General features: G+C 47.3%; 1 protein-coding gene across 5 annotated transcripts in view; it reads left to right on the top strand.

Annotated features, from left to right (window-relative positions):
- camk2g2 (calcium/calmodulin-dependent protein kinase (CaM kinase) II gamma 2) overlaps positions 1-15,615 on the top strand; it is a 409,466-nt gene that overhangs the window by 327,619 nt on the left and 66,232 nt on the right. For 3 of the 5 annotated variants that reach the window (XM_080215915.1, XM_080215910.1, XM_080215912.1), the window contains 2 exons: positions 1,795-1,835; positions 11,039-11,071. In XM_080215915.1, coding sequence (XP_080072041.1) covers positions 1,795-1,835; positions 11,039-11,071 — 74 coding nt within the window. The remainder of the gene's footprint in view (positions 1-1,794; positions 1,836-11,038; positions 11,072-15,615) is intronic. The other 2 variants (XM_080215911.1, XM_080215914.1) reach the window with 1 other exon arrangement.

Genomic DNA, 15,615 nt, shown 5'->3' with positions numbered 1-15,615 from the left:
TTGTAGAGCATCAGAGGATACCATATTCTGCTAATATGCTTAAACTAGGTTTCCCCAATTCCCACTTGTGTTGTTGTTTTCCACATACCCAGGGGACAGGTCCCTCCAATAGACCTGGTGTCAGCCGGTAGGAGGGGGAAGTGTTTCCTAGTCAACCACACTGCAGAACACAATGGCACAGTGGCACAGTGGTTAGCACTGCTGCCTCACAGCGCCAGGGACCCAGGTATGATTCCCAGCTTAGGTCACTCTCTGTGTGGAATCTGCACGTTCTCCCCATGTCTGCGTGGGTTTCCTCTGGGTGCCCCGGTTTCCTCCCACACTCCAAAGATGTATGGGTTAGGGGGATTGGCTATGCTAAATTGCCCGCTTAGTGTCAAGGGCGAGAGTGGATGCGTGGGGTAGGGCCTGGGTGGAATTGTTATTGGCATAGATTCGATGGGCTGAATGGCCTCCTTCTGCATTGTAGAATTCTATGCAACGGCAAACCACTGCGATACTTTGCCAAGCATAACTGTGGACCGGTCCAATGGAAGTTCTTGGTCGCCAATGCCCTGTTTGGGGCAATGGTGTCTGAGGGAGGAGGAGAATAGGACAGGAGGAATGTGTTAGTCCATTATTAGTAACTTGAAAAGGGGCAGGGAGGAATAAACCCAAAACTCTCTTCACTTGGGAGGAACTGGGTGAATACGATTTGTGTTTTATCACCATTGGAAGAAGCGTACGTCACCTCATTCCCACACTTCCCATTTGCCGCATTGACTTAAGTATGCGCTCTCCCCATCTCATTGAACTAATGCTTCCCTTCACTTTCTGTGCGTGCATGAGGATTGGTTGCCTGCCTAACACGTTTCATCATGCGGGCGCCCTTTGCTGAAAGGGCTCCTTCCCTGCAGTGTGTGACGTACATCAGGACAGTGGCTGCCATTCATACCCAGCCATGCGGAGACATTTCACTCATACATCCACTCCATCTGGATTGTGGAATGTAATAGCGGAGAGAGAAAAAAAATAAGCATGTTGATCCCCGCTCAAAAGTCTTGTTCTTTACGGCAGGCCCTTAGGAAGCATTCTTAAAATGGTACGCCCAGCTCTCCTCCTCCCCATTCAGGTCTCCAGTAAAGAGCTCTGTCCCTCCTCGTGTGTCCATTTAATTGTCCCTTTCTTGGTGGCAATTTGTCAATTTGGGCTTCAAATTTAGTTCATCTCTGGGACACTCTCTTTGTCTATCCCCTATTTTCTGTCATCCACCTTTGCCCCATATTGTATCTGGTCGCAGATTCGCCACAGGACAGAGCAGTCCGTTCAAGAGACAAAACCAAGCTAATTTCAGACGAAAATTGATTGTACCTGCCTTAGTGGTTCCTATGGACCTGCCTCATGCTATTCCCACCACTTAATACAAGACCACTGCATTTTGGAATGAAAATGCCTTGAAAATCAAAAGAGCTAATTACTAAATATTGAAATTCAAACATCATTCTTTCTCCTCTATATCTCTCTCCCTTTTCTCACTGTGTAATTCATGAAAGGTAAGAACGAGACAGTAACTTCCGTCCCCTAACTAAAGAATGTTTGAACTTGGCCCCCTTCAATTGTGGTTTGCTCTCTGACGCTGACCGTTTCCCCGTCCTCAGTCGTTAGAAAGCTGTTAAATTCTCCCGAAATGTTGTGTGTGTGTGTTTTTTTTTTGTGCGCGCACCAACCGGAAAGTTGCGCTCACCTTCGCAGAAGCGAATTGGTCAGGCGATGAAGCGCTCACGCTGTTTCTCTTTGTTTCGTTTGGTTTTACAGCAGCAAAAAATTTACTGAATAAGAAAACGGATGGAGTCAAGGTAGGTTTGAGGTGTTGTGTTGCATGTGTGTTGCATGTGCGCGCGCGCCATTTCCTTCCGGGTGTTTTCACTCTGCCCAAAACCAGCGGTTGTTGGCGAACGCGGTGGAGGAAAGACTCGATGTGGAGTCGACCTTGCAACAAGCAAGATGGCTGGGCCGCATTGTATGTGGCGGAGTGTTTTCTCTCCCTGGGTCATTGTTTCCCCCACCCTCCCCACCACCCCCCCGCCCCCGGTGATAAGTGGTTGCATGTTGAAGTTGGGTGGTCTTGCTGATCGCTAGCTGCACTGCCTCATCCTGATTTAGCTCTGCTGTGGATCCAAGAGTTGCAGTCAGCCCTGTCTTTACCAGCCAGGCGTCCTTTCGGGGTGGAATGCATCCTCCGTCACCCTTCCCTCCCCACCCTTTCCTGATCCACGCGAAGGTCTTTACTTTTTTTGGGAACGACAGTCCGGAATTGCACGCAGAGCTTTAGTGATTGTGGCAGTGCCAATTTGTGAACCGTGACGTTATACGACGGGGATTTGCAAAGGTCGATCCGAAACGTGATTTGCCCTTTTCAGTTACGCATTGTTGATACATATAACAAGGGGCTTAAACTTACTCCGGATTCAAAGAGAATGCAATCACCCCCACCTCCCTCGATGATCTTTAACAGGCATTCACTTTGTAATTATGCTCAGTGCTTTTAGAATTGGTTATTAGTTAGTAGGATGATGGAACACTGTTCGAGTACAAATGACGGTTCAGATAATTGTGCACCCTTCGCGTCAAGTATAATTAAGACTATAATGATAGTGTAAAAACCACACAATGGATTATACAACGCAGAAACAAAACCATCTGCAGATTAGTCCCATTAAGGAGATAAGTTTTAAAAGCTGTCCTACATTTAGTCAAATAAGACCTTAATTCAATGGTGGCCCAATGATCTCACTCGGACACCCCTAGACGGGCAGTCTGAAAGAGATCAAATCCATCTCGCCTGCGCAATAGGCATCCGTGTGAATGTGAAGTCGCCCACCTGGGGCACAGAAAAATAATCAGATAAAATAGTCTCTCTAAATGATGAAAAGCGAGAATGGGGGGGAGGTCCAAATGGACTCTCGGTACATCGACCAGTAACTGTCACAACCAGGAACTGAAAATAAACACCAAAGAGGCTCATGGGATGTAGGTCATTGTATCTGGAGGAGTGGAACAGAAGGGGGTAAAGTCATTCTTCAGCTGCACAAAGCGGTGGGGGAGTTGGGCAGATGGGGAGAAGTGATGTTGATGGGTTTGGGGACAAGGTGATGGGGGGGGCGCGAGATGATGAGGTGGTCTGGGAAGGTGGGTAGGGTGGAGGGGGGAAGCGAGGGTGGAGGGGTGTGAGGTGCAGTATTGGTTCACCAGAATGAAACATGGATTTGAAGGGTTTCACGACCAGTAGAGATGAAACAAACAAGGCTTGAATTCCCTGGAATTTACTGGGTGAAGGGGTGATTTAATGAAGTTTTCAGGATATTAAGGGGAACAGACTTGGGTTGATGGGGCAAAACTATTTCTGCTATTTGGGATGTCCCAAACTAGGACACATATGGTCAAAACTTTGGAGTTAGACCTTGCAGGAGGAAAACTTGGCAGCTGTTTGGGCCGAGTTTTGAACCCTCCTCCACAAACAGCAATCGAAACCCAATTGATTCATTTGAAACCTGAGATTAATGAATTTTCATTAATTAATGGATATTAAAGGATAGGGGGTAAAGACAGGGAAATGCAATTAGTCCAAAGTGATAGTTGGAATAGGCACAAGGTACAGCTGGAACAGGAAATGGCCAATTCCTGTTCCAATGCTTCTAATCATAATGCACATTGGTTAGATTGCAGAGCAAACTCTGTCAATGTGCAGATGACACAAATATTGGACGGGTGGTTAACAGTGAGGCTACAAGAAGATATAGACAGAATGGTCAAATGGGCAGCTAAGTGGCAGATGGAATTTAACCCTAAAAAGTGTGAGGTGATACACTTTGGGAGGAGTAATTTGACAAAGTCCTCAGTGAATGGGAGGACAACAGGAAGTTCTGTGGAACAAAGGGACCTTGGTGTGTTTGTCCCCAGATCTCTGAAAGCAAAAGGGAATTTTAGTAGGGTGATGAAAAAGGCATTTGGGACACTTGCCTTTATCAATCTAGGCACAGATTACAAAAGCAGGGAAGTTAATGTTGGAGTTGTATAGATCTCTGGTGAGGCCACAGCTGGAGTACTGTTCTGGTCACCACGTTATCGAAAGGATGTGATTGCACAGGAAGGGGTGCAGAGGAGGTTCACCAGGGTGCTGTCTGGGATGGAGCATTTAAATTATAAAGAGAGATTGCATAGACTTGGGTTGTTTTCATTGGAGCAGAGAAGACTGAGGGGGCAACCTGATCGAGGTGTCCAAGATCATGAGGGACACGGACAGGGTGGATTAGGAGCAGCTGTTCCCCTTAGTTGAAGAGTCAGTCATGAGGGGACATAGGTTCAAGGTGAAGGGCAGGGGGGTTTGAGGGAGGGATGTAAGGAGAAACCTTTTTCCCCAAAGGGTGGTGACAGTCTGGAATGAGCTGCCTGGGAGGGTAGTGGAGGAGGGAAGCCTCACATCCTTTAAAAAGTACTTAGATGAGCACTTGGCACACCATAACATTCAGGGCCATAAGCCAAGTGCTGGTAAATGGGATTAGGTGGGAGTTCAGGTGTTTCTAATGTGTCAGTGCAGGCTAGATGGGCCGAAGGGCCTCTTTTGCATTCTATGATTCATATCTGAGTAGGTGTCTCAAAGGATTGAGTGACCAAAATGGGAAATATTCCATTCACTAGCCCCAACAATCTCCTCCCTTATGTACAGAAGGTGATGAAAAAGAATTATGTAACAAGTAGAAGCAAAAGTGATGAAGCAAAAGTTCAGCAGCAGATCCTCTCCCACGGCAGTATCGGAGCACCATTCCCTATTGGCTGAAGTCATGCCTCAGAGGGGCGAGCTTGTTGGTCAGGGTGACACCAATTAGATTTGTTGCTTTATATCCCATAGACAGGAGAACTGTTTACTATTGACCAGAAACAGAACTGGACCAACCAATAGCTACAAGAGCTGGTCAGAAGCTGGGAACTCTGTGCAGAGTAACTCGCCTCCTGACTCCCAAATTGGGTCCACCGTTTACAAGGCACTGGCCAGGGGTGTGATGGAGAATTCTCCGCTTACTTGCATGAGTGCAACTCCAACAATACTTAAAAAGCTTGACACCATTTGATGGGCATCACAGCCGCCACGTTAATTAGACATTCACTTCCCCCATTATTGACAATGTGGTAACAGTGCGCACCATCGACAAGGGAAACTGCAGCAACTCCCCACGTTCTCCTTTGACAGCACCTTCCAAACCTAAAACGGCAAGGCACTTTGAAATACCACCATCTGAAAGTTTCCCACCAAGCCACGCACCAGCCCCACTTGGAACGACGTTGTCATTCCTGCATTGTTCATAGGACCAAAATCCTGGAATTCCCTCCTGTGCACCTTCCTAAGAGCGCTGTGGGAGAACTGTACTGTGTGGAGAACCCGCAGCAGATAGATTGCAGCAGTTCAAGATGGTGGCTCACCCACATCTTTAAGAGCAATTAGAGATGGGCAACAAATACTGGCCTTAACAACGGTGCCCACATCCTGTGATGGATAAAAATAGAGGGTGGGCCTGGAAATTTGTCCCTGCCCTGCCTCTGCTTTCCTATTGGTTAATCAACAATAGTACCAATAGAATCCCTAGAGTGTAGAAAGAGGCCATTCAGCCCATCAAGCCTGCACCAACAACAATCCCACCCAGGCCCCGTAACCACAAGTATTTACCCTCCTATTCCCCCTGGTACTCGGGGACAATTTGGCATGGCCAATCAACCTTACTGCACAACATTGGAGTGTGGGAGAAAACCGGAGGAAACCCATGCAGACACGGGGAGAACATGCAGATTCCACACAGACAGTGACCCGAGGCCGGAATCGAACCCGGGTTCCTGGCTCTGTGAGGCAGCAGTGCTAACCATTGTGCCACCATGCCACCCGGTTAGCAGATACATTTACAGAGCAGAGTCCCCACTGGAGGATGGTTTGTGCTGGTGAATCCTTAAAGGCGGTTGCAAATGAAAAGCTTCAGAAGAATGTTAGGGATATAGTTTTCTATTCCCCAAGCAATACAATGGAGTGGACACTCTCAAAAATGCTGAGCAAATAATTAGTGTGGTTAATAAGATCAAGCAAAGTTTTAAAAATAGTTCTTTTCAGATTTGCTTTGGAGTGTTTCAGTTAAAAGTTCTGAATAAATATAAAGTATTAAAAATACACCCTGGCATTTTAGCATGCAAATGTTTAACACATTTTTTAAGACTGTTCTTTTCCTGCCATTTTAGCACAAAGAGTTAATCCATTTGAAGTGAGATAATTAGTATTCTGAAGAGTGATTTCAAAGCCTTGGATATCAGGCAACTGAATGTTAAGCGTGTTACCATCCTGGCAGGGTTTGTTTTAACCAAAAATAAAACTAAATTAAATAACTTGCCACATTCGATTCTCGCAAATAAAATGCGAGTGGGTTAATGCAAAGGTTTCATATTTTGCGTCAAACTGCTTTAGAAGCGGTGCACTCTGTGTTTCCCAGAAAAAAATATTCACATGCATTTCATTACATGTTACTGAGTGCTTTACGTTGCTGTTGTTTTGCAACATTTTTGTCACTGAGATCCTCTTTCTTTCTTGGGGATCCAAGCCACCCAGTGCTGTAGGAGCCTGGCTTTGCCCATATCTAGATCAGCAGAATCTCTCTTCATTTTCTCTCTTATCACAAAGGACGTGGACACATTCCGAGAAACAAGCTCCTGTGTCTCCACTGCCCCCTGGCAGCGCTCAGCTAGCTGCGTTTACTGTGCTTCCCTGTTTGACGTCGGGATGTTATCAGGGCTGCATTTCCCCTCTCAGGATCCACCAAGGCTCCCTATATCTGTAACCTCCTCCAGCCCCACAATCCTTCGAGACCTTTGCGCCCCTCCAATTCTGGACTCTTCTGCATCACTGATTTTCATCGTTCCATTATTGGCAGCTACCGCGGTCTTGTTAAGTTCTGGAATTTCTTCCCTAAATTTCTTCCACTGCCTCAACTGCTCTCTCAAGTTGTTCCTTAAAACTGACTATATGAGCTAAGCTTTTGTCTTACTCTCTTTTTTTGTAACTCGGTATCATAGAATTCCTACAGTGTAGAAGGAGGCCATTTGGCCCATCGAGTCCGCACCGGCCACAATCCCACCCAGGCCCTATCCCCGCAACCCCACTTATCTACTCTACAAATCTCCCTGATACCAAGGGGCAATTTAGCACAGCCAATCCACTTAATCCACACATCTTTGGACTGTGGGAGGAAACCGGAGCACCCAGAGGAAATCCATGCAGACATGGGGAGAATGTGCAAATTCCACACAGACAGTGACCTGAGGCTAGAATCGAACCCGGGTCCCTGGTGCTGTGAGGCAGCAGTGCTAACCACTGTGCTGCCATGCTGCCCCTGTCAGGTTATGTCAGATCATTAGTATATAAGACACTCAACAGGATGGATAAGGTAAATCTTAACCAAATGTTCCCCCTTCTAGAACAGTCTAGGACAAGAGGTCATAGTTGTAGAGGGGGGAGGTTCAAGACAGAGGTAAGGAGAAGCTACTTCTCACTGAGGGTTGCGAATCTATGGAACTCATTGCCCCGGAATGCATTGGATACAGGATCGATCAACGGAATCAAGAAAGAGATAGATAAATATTTGATCAAAGTGGGATAAAGGACAATGAGGAAAAGACAGGGAAGTGGAACTAGGATGAGATGGAGATTAGCAATGATCATATAGAATGGCAGAGCAGGGGTTCAAAGCGCTGAGTTGCCTCCTCTTGTGCCTAATTCCTCTGTTTCATAAGTGGCTTGGGTCCTTTTAACACAAGTGCTACATAAATGCTAGTCTGACAGTCAAACGATTGGCTTAAGAGGACATTAAATTGACCACTCAATGCATGACTGCAGCCATATGTAGGGCAGACCAACATATTCTCCTTCCTCCCACAAAGAGCAATCTTTGAACTACTACAACAATCTGGGCACTTACAAGGCCACTGAGTCTTTCCCCTGGCAATTGACCACATGATACCACAGCTCTTCAATTCGTTTTCCGAAATGGTTATGGGGGAGGGGATACTGAACCCACGACCTCTCATTGCTGCATCCAGCTCCAAGTGTTGCAGACAAATCTCCTTGCAGCAAAGCAGTCTTCTCCAATTATTAATTGCTAGGAATTATCCTTCTTGCACCAGAAGTGTGCCATAGATGGTATCATCAGAATCCCACACCTTCTGTGCACCTCAATCAGTGGATGGTACAGTGGTTAGCACTGCTGCCTCACAGCTTCAGAGACCCAGGTTTGACTCCAGCCTCGGGTGCTTCTCTGTGTGGAGTTTGTGCTTTCCCCCTGTATCTGCATGGGTCCATCTGGGTGCTTCGGTTTCCTCCCACAAGTGTGCAGGTTAGGTAGATTGGCCATGCTAAATTGCCTCTTAGAGGGATTGGCTATGCTAGTTTGCCCCTTAGTGTCTAAAGATGTGTAGGTTAGGGGGATTGTCCATGTTAAATTGTCCCTTAGTGTCTAAAGATGTGTAGGTTAGGGGGATTGGCCATGTTAAATTGTCCCTTAGTGTCTAAAGATGTGTAGGGGATTGGCCATGTTAAATTGCCCCTTAGTGTCGAAAGATGTGTGGGGGATTGGCCATGTTAAATTGTCCCTTAGTGTCTAAAGATGTGTAGGTTAGGGGGATTGGCCATGTTAAATTGCCCCTTAGTGATACAGGTGTAGATTAGCTGGATTGGATGTGGAAAAATATGTGGGGTTATGGGTATAGGGCAGGGGAGAGTACCTGGGTAAAATAATGTCAAAATTGGTCAGACTTGATGGGCTGAATGGCCTCTTTGGCACTGTAGGGATTCTATGAGGAGGCACGAAGATTGATACAATTAGGAGCCATTTCAGAGTCCAGTTCCGCCCTTACGCTGCAGCCACACCATGTTTCCTCCACTCCAGTCTCACTTCCACAAATACACTTTCAGAAAGCAAGCACTCTTTCAAGCAAAAGCCAACAGGAAGATGGATGAGAGGATTGTTGTTATTTTATGGTAGGAGTCCACCGTTGGCTATGCAGCAAACAGTGACCGGAGGCCGGAATTGAACCCGGGCCCCTGGCGCTGTGAGGCAGCAGTGCTAACTGCTCTGCTGCCCCAAATGTAATATCTTTTTTCCAGTTAGACATTTGCAGTCTTGAACCCTGCCTAGTAATATTGAGAATGCCGCTGTTCTATGGTCAATTGTAATATCAGCTTGGATTGAAGGAAAAACAACTTAACTTGTTCCCCCAATGCCATTTGAAATAATCCCACAACAGTGTGACCGCTATCCCATCTCCCAGTTAGAGTATATAAACTGAGTCCTTTCAATCTAATTCAGATAATTAGCCCATTGCAGCAATCGTGTTTCAATATCAACTCTTGGGGAGGGATAGATTTCCTATTATCTCTCTCTATTTGAACGGATATTTGCAATAGGTGTTTCACTACCTGTTGTGTAGTAGCCTATTCTGTGATGCGGGTTTCCAGATTTTTACTGGTGAAATTTGTCGGAACGAAGCCAGGGTTTAAAAATAAAATAATCATTTTGTTTTGTATAATCTGCCATCATCCTCAATGCCACGAATGAATCCTCAGTATTAGCGCGTGTTTGACCTGCCCAGGACCTGTACAAAGCAACCAGTGTAATGGACGAGATATGAAGGCACAGAGTCAAGCTACTCCTCGTTTACGGGTTTCAGGTTGACAACTGATCAGAATTGGTGTCGAAAGAAATCTCAAATGTTGTGTCTTTCCATAACAGTCAATAGTAACAGGTCTGAAAGAGAGTAAGGTCCTTTGATCGGAAGACAGGATAGCTGTCTGCTTGTTGTATGGTTGTTTTATGCTGTCTGCTCTGTCATGTTGTTAACGTGCCAAGTCTACCTTCTCCAGTTTATTTGTCCTTCCCCCCTCCCCCCCCATCCCCCTTGACTGCCTAGTTTGCATCTTGTTTTTAAATTGAGTTAATTGCGCCAAGGAATATCCATTCCTTTTCACTGCTCACTTAGGTTGCCCCCTTAGCCACATCACCTCCAGTGACTTAACTTAGACTTGATGTAGAGACACTGGCATTAAACTGGGGTGGGCGCGGTAAGAAGTCTCACAACACCATTTGGAATCACGAGCTTTCGGAGCACTGCTGCTTCATTAGATGAGTCCTAATGAAGGAGCAGCGCTGCAAAAACTCATGATTCCAGATAAACCTGTTGGCCTTTAACCTGGTGTTGTGAGACTTCGTACTGTAATTTCGACTCATCATAGAATCCCTACACTGCAGAAAGAGGCCATTCAGCCCTTCGAGTCTGCACTAACCCAACTTTTTACCTTATCCCTCAGGAAACTAATTACTGATTGGAGCCATATTGGTTTTGCCCCTTGGCCAATGTTACTTTTAATTCAACCAGGGATGCAAAATACAGCCTGATCTGAATCATAGAATCCCTGCAGTACAGAAGGAGGCCATTTGGCCCATCGAGTCTGTACCAACAACAATCCCACCCAGACCCTATTCCCGTAACCCCACATACTTATCCGGCTAAATCCCTGACATTAGGGTCAATTTAGCATGGCCAATCAAACTAGCCCACACATCTTTGGACGGTGGGAGGCAAGTGGAGCACCTGGAGGAAACCCATGCAGACATGGGGAGAACATGCAAACTCCACACAGTGACCCAAACCGGGAATTGAACCTGGGTCGCTGGTGTTGTGAGGCAGCAGTGCTAACCACTGTGCCAACATGTCACCCAATCTGATGGGTTTTCCACAAGATGAGTTGCATTAGCATTGCCCCTAGTCTGTTTTCCCAAGGTGCAGACACCTGCTAGTTAAACCAGCACCTGAGAAACCCACAGTTTACCTTGTCAATAGACTGGACCTTTCCTTTTCTTTTGTTGTGATCCATCTATCCCTTCACAAACAACCTTTGTGCTTTTCATATCTAACCAGTGGAAATTTCTTGTTCTCTTCCCTTCTCTCTCTCTCTCTTTATTGAACTGTTCAGAAAAGGAAGTCCAGTTCCAGTGTTCATTTAATGGTGAGGACCTTTTGTAACTTGGAACATTTTCACCTCATCTTTTGCGTCTTGTGATCACGTGCATCATCCCGCCATCCCATCCAGTGGTGTTACTAGGGGCAGATTTTAAGTGTGCCTGTGCCCTGTAATGTTTGTTGTGGTACTTGTCCTGTTGTTCATTGTTCCGTGTTCACGTACGCACCACAGCCATTTTACCGAGGCGTAAAATCGGCAGGTTTGAGATCCCAATGATTCCTCTTTCTTTCTTTCTTTTCGTACTTTTAAGATAAAGCCCTGCTTCTCCTCATCTGCCAGGTGCCCACCAGAGCCTGCTCGTATAAACTCACCTGATCCCTTCAAAACTGCGGCAACAGTTCTTGAAGGAGCAGCGCTCCAAAACCTCGTGATTCCAAGTAAACCTGTCGGACTTTAAGATCCTTAGGCTCATCTGCTAACAATTATCAGAGGATATACTTATCACCATGTTAACCCCTAAGCATAACCGTCGTTTCACAGGATGATGTGGAGATGCTGGTGTTGGACTGGGGTGGGCACAGTAAGAAGTCTCACGGCGCCCAGATTAAAGTCCAACAGGTTTATTTGGTATTACGAGCTTTCGGAGCTGCTCCTTCCTCAGGTGAGTGATGAAGGAGCAGCGCTGTGAAAGTTCGTGATTCCAAGTAAACCTGTTGGACTTTAACCTGGTGTGGTGAGACTTCTTACTATTCATAGTCTCACCACACCAGGTTAAAATCCAACAGGTTTATTTGGAATCACGAGCTTTCGGAGCACTGCTCCTTTACCATTCACCTGATGAAGATAGCACCGGATTCTTCTTCACTAGAGTGGTTCCATCTGGGAGGCAAACAGCTCATTTTAGCCGGGAAGGATTATCCTGGGATTACATAATAACTGGCAACAAAACACAGCGGTGAACTTTGCCATTTAACTTATGGAATGAGTGGAACTAAAAAAAAGACCCAACGTAATGCAGGAAATATAAGACATTTTCATGCAGAGTTAGAGGAGCATTTCCATGCCACCCCTCCCCTGGTAAATTTGCCCACGAGTGATCTAAAAATATTAGCCGAAAGAGAAGTGTTGTCGGAGGAGGGGGTGACCAGCTGCCTTGAGGATCAGGAACTTGAGTTCAAATCGACAGAGTGGAAGTTCCCCCTCTCACAGTGGTAAGGATCTCAACTGAGGTGGTTTGGGGGGGAGGTGGTGGTGGGAGTGAGGGGTTGGGAACACACGATGGAAGCTATGCGGGCAGTGATAATTGGATGATGAGAAACTGTTGGTTGGTTTGGAAACATAAGCGCCCGCTTGGTAGTGCAGACATTTTTTGTCTTGGACAAGCCTTTGAAAGTTGGTATTCTTGCATTTGTCCTGATGAGTGCCAGGTGAAAAGCTTTGATATGCCTCTCTTTTCAGCAATACACATGGTCAGGTTACAATGACACGACGGCGGGTTAGAACACTTGGTGTGAGCCGAAAATAAAAAAGCTCTGTAAAGATTCAGAATTGATAAATTTACACAAATAATTAACCGGGGTGGCACAGTGGTTAGCCCTGCTGCCTCACAGAGCCAGGGACCCGGGTTCGATTCCCGGCTTGGATCACTGTCTGTGTGTTGTTTGCACAGTCTCCCCACATCTGCGTGGGTTTCCTCCGGGTGCTCCAGTTTCCTCCCACAGTCCAAAGATGTGTGGGTTAGGTGCATTGGCCATGGTAAATTGCCCCTTAGTGCCAGAGGGACCAGCTAGGGCACATGCATGGGGTTATGGGGATGGGGCTTGGATGGGATTGTGGATGGTGCAGACTCGATGGGCCAAATGGCCTCCTTCTGCACTGTAGGACACTATAAAAATAAGAGCTGCTGCCCCAGTTCTATTATCCGTGTGTACGATTGGCCTTGATGCTATCCAAACTGATCATCCAGTCGGGAAAGCTTTAAATGATGGGAGAAAGCGTTCTCAAGTGAAGAATTCTTTTTAAACAGATTTAACGCTGGATTCATTCAAATCCTGCACATGGGGCTAAGTTGCCTTTAAATATAAATGGCCACATTGAATCCCTAACAAATATAACTAATATAATTGACAGATTATGTGCTCCTTTTCTTTACCCAGTTGGTTTTGGGCATGGGAAATTATTTTTTTTAGCTGTGCTTACAGGACAGGAACTGCACTTATTTGGAAAGCAAACTAGACAGACAGGATGTTGATGAGTTACGTCATGGGAAAGCCAATGGAAGAGTAGCCAATGTGTTAAAGTTTATTTAATAGTCACAGGTAAGGCTTACATTAACACTGCAATGAAGTTACTGGAGAATTCCCCCAAGGTTAAGACCTTAGACCAGCACTTTTTCTTGGTGCGACCCCCATTTTAAATGTCCCAGACTCCATGTGACCCCCGAATGCAAATTTGGGGATGGGGTAGGTGAGAGAGGTGAGCAGGGTGGGGTTGGCTGGGATGTGGTGATCAGTACAGTGTCGGGGGATTTTATTTTGCGGCAGCAATCTCAAAGATCTGCCACGTCCATCGGGACATAAATTTGTGAGAGGCAGCTTTGTTAGCGTTCAGTCCGAGCGCCACGGCAGCCATTGCTGCTTTGACACCCATGACCTTACTCAGGGTCATGACTCAACCATTTGGAAAGCCCTGGCTTAGATCATCCAGAAATGGGAATTATGGCCAAGGACTCCATGTCCTGTCACGAGAGGTACCTTTGACTGATTAACATGTGTGTGTCTGTGTATGTGTGTCTGGGTGGGTGTGTGTGTGTCTGGCTGGCTGGGCGTGTGTGCACGCGTGTGTGGGTGGGGCTGTGTGCACATGTGTGTGTGTGTTTGCGTGCACATGTCTGGGTGGATGTGTGTGTGCGTGCGCGTGTCTGGGGTGGGTGTGTGCGCGCGTGTCTGGGGTGGGTGTGTGCATGCATGCGCGTGTCTGGGTGTGTGTGCGTGCACGTGTCTGGGGTGGGTGTGTGCATGCATGCGCGTGTCTGGGTGTGTATGCATGCGCGTGTCTGGGGTGGGTGTGTGCGTGCATGCGCATGTCTGGGTGTGTGTGCACGCGTGTCTGGGGTGGGTGTGTGCATGCATGCGTGTGTCTGGGGTGGGTGTGTGCATGCATGCGTGTGTCTGGGGTGGGTGTGTGCATGCATGCACGTGTCTGGGTGTGTGTGCGTGCGCATGTCTGGGGTGGGTGTGTGCGTGCATGCGCGTGTCTGGGTGTGTGTGCGCGCGTGTCTGGGGTGGGTGTGTGTGCGCGTGCATGCGCGTGTCTGGGTGTGTGTGCGTGCGCATGTCTGGGGTGGGTGTGTGCGTGCATGCGCGTGTCTGGGTGTGTGTGCGTGCGCGTGTCTGGGGTGGGTGTGTGCATGCATGCGCATGTCTGGGTGTGTGTGCGTGCGCGTGTCTGGGGTGGGTGTGTGTGCGCGTGCATGCGCGTGTCTGGGTGTGTGTGTGCGTGCGCATGTATAGTGTGTGTGTGTGTAAGCTTGAAGAATGTGTTCAGTGTAAAGCTGTCAGACCACACTGTGGATGTGTATTTTGTGGCATTATTTGACCTTGCAGAGATGCCACATTCTACCCAGACTGGTCACCAACTCAATGTGCACCCTTACCTAATGGGTGAACAATAGAATTCTGCAGTGCAGAAGGAAGCCATTCGGCCTGTCAAGTCTGCACTGACTACAATCCTACCCTTGCCCTATCCCCATAACCTCATGCATTCACCCAAGTTAGACCCCCAACACTAAGGGGCAATTTAGCATGACCAATCCACCGACCCCGCACATCTTTGGACTGTGGGAAGAAACTGGAGCCTAGAGGAAACCCACGCAGACACGGGGAGAATGTGCAAACTCCACACAGACAGTGACCCAAGCTGGGAATCAAACCCAGGCGTTGTGAGGCAGCAGTGAATGGTGTTCCTGTAAATGATCACAGTATGTGCATAGTCATCAGCTCCAACTGTAGCCCCGTGCAGTGACAATTAAATTTAAACCACTGCCACTTCACATTAGTCCTTTTGACGCACAGTTAGCCACTAGCAAAATGAAACATGGGCCTGCATTTATAGGATGGGCCTTAGTCATGTTAAGAGTCAGCAGGGACCATCTCCCTGCCAACTCCGGCTGCTCTGCAACCACTCTGCCCTAATGAGTGTTGATTGGCAGTAGGTGGGACTCTCACCCCTCACTCAGGGCAATGAGCCACCTTGGCAACCAGCTAATCAGATTGGCTGGGAATTCTCCAGTCCTTGTGGCAACAGTATTGCGGTGGCTGGAAGAGGAATGGCAGGGAGTTGGCCTGAGACCAGATCCAGGGAACCAGAGATCCAGATCAGTGCCAGGCCTCCTGGTGTGAGAGAGTGGGGCGGGGGCAGTCGAGTTAGAACATAAGAACATAAGAAATAGGAGCAGGAGTAGGCCAACTAGCCCTTCGAGCCTGCCCCGCCATTCAATAAGATCATGGCTGATCTGTCATGGCTCAGTTAGTCCGTGGGGGAAAGGGGGGAGGTTCCAGTGATTCCTGGGTGCCCCCAGTCAGTAGGGG

This window comes from Carcharhinus amblyrhynchos, chromosome 31 (assembly GCF_965287045.1).
Source record: "Carcharhinus amblyrhynchos chromosome 31, sCarAmb.v2.hapA, whole genome shotgun sequence".
NCBI classification, from domain to species: domain Eukaryota; kingdom Metazoa; phylum Chordata; class Chondrichthyes; order Carcharhiniformes; family Carcharhinidae; genus Carcharhinus; species Carcharhinus amblyrhynchos.
Note: the sequence above shows the minus strand (reverse complement) of the source record. Positions and strands in the feature narration are given on the sequence as shown.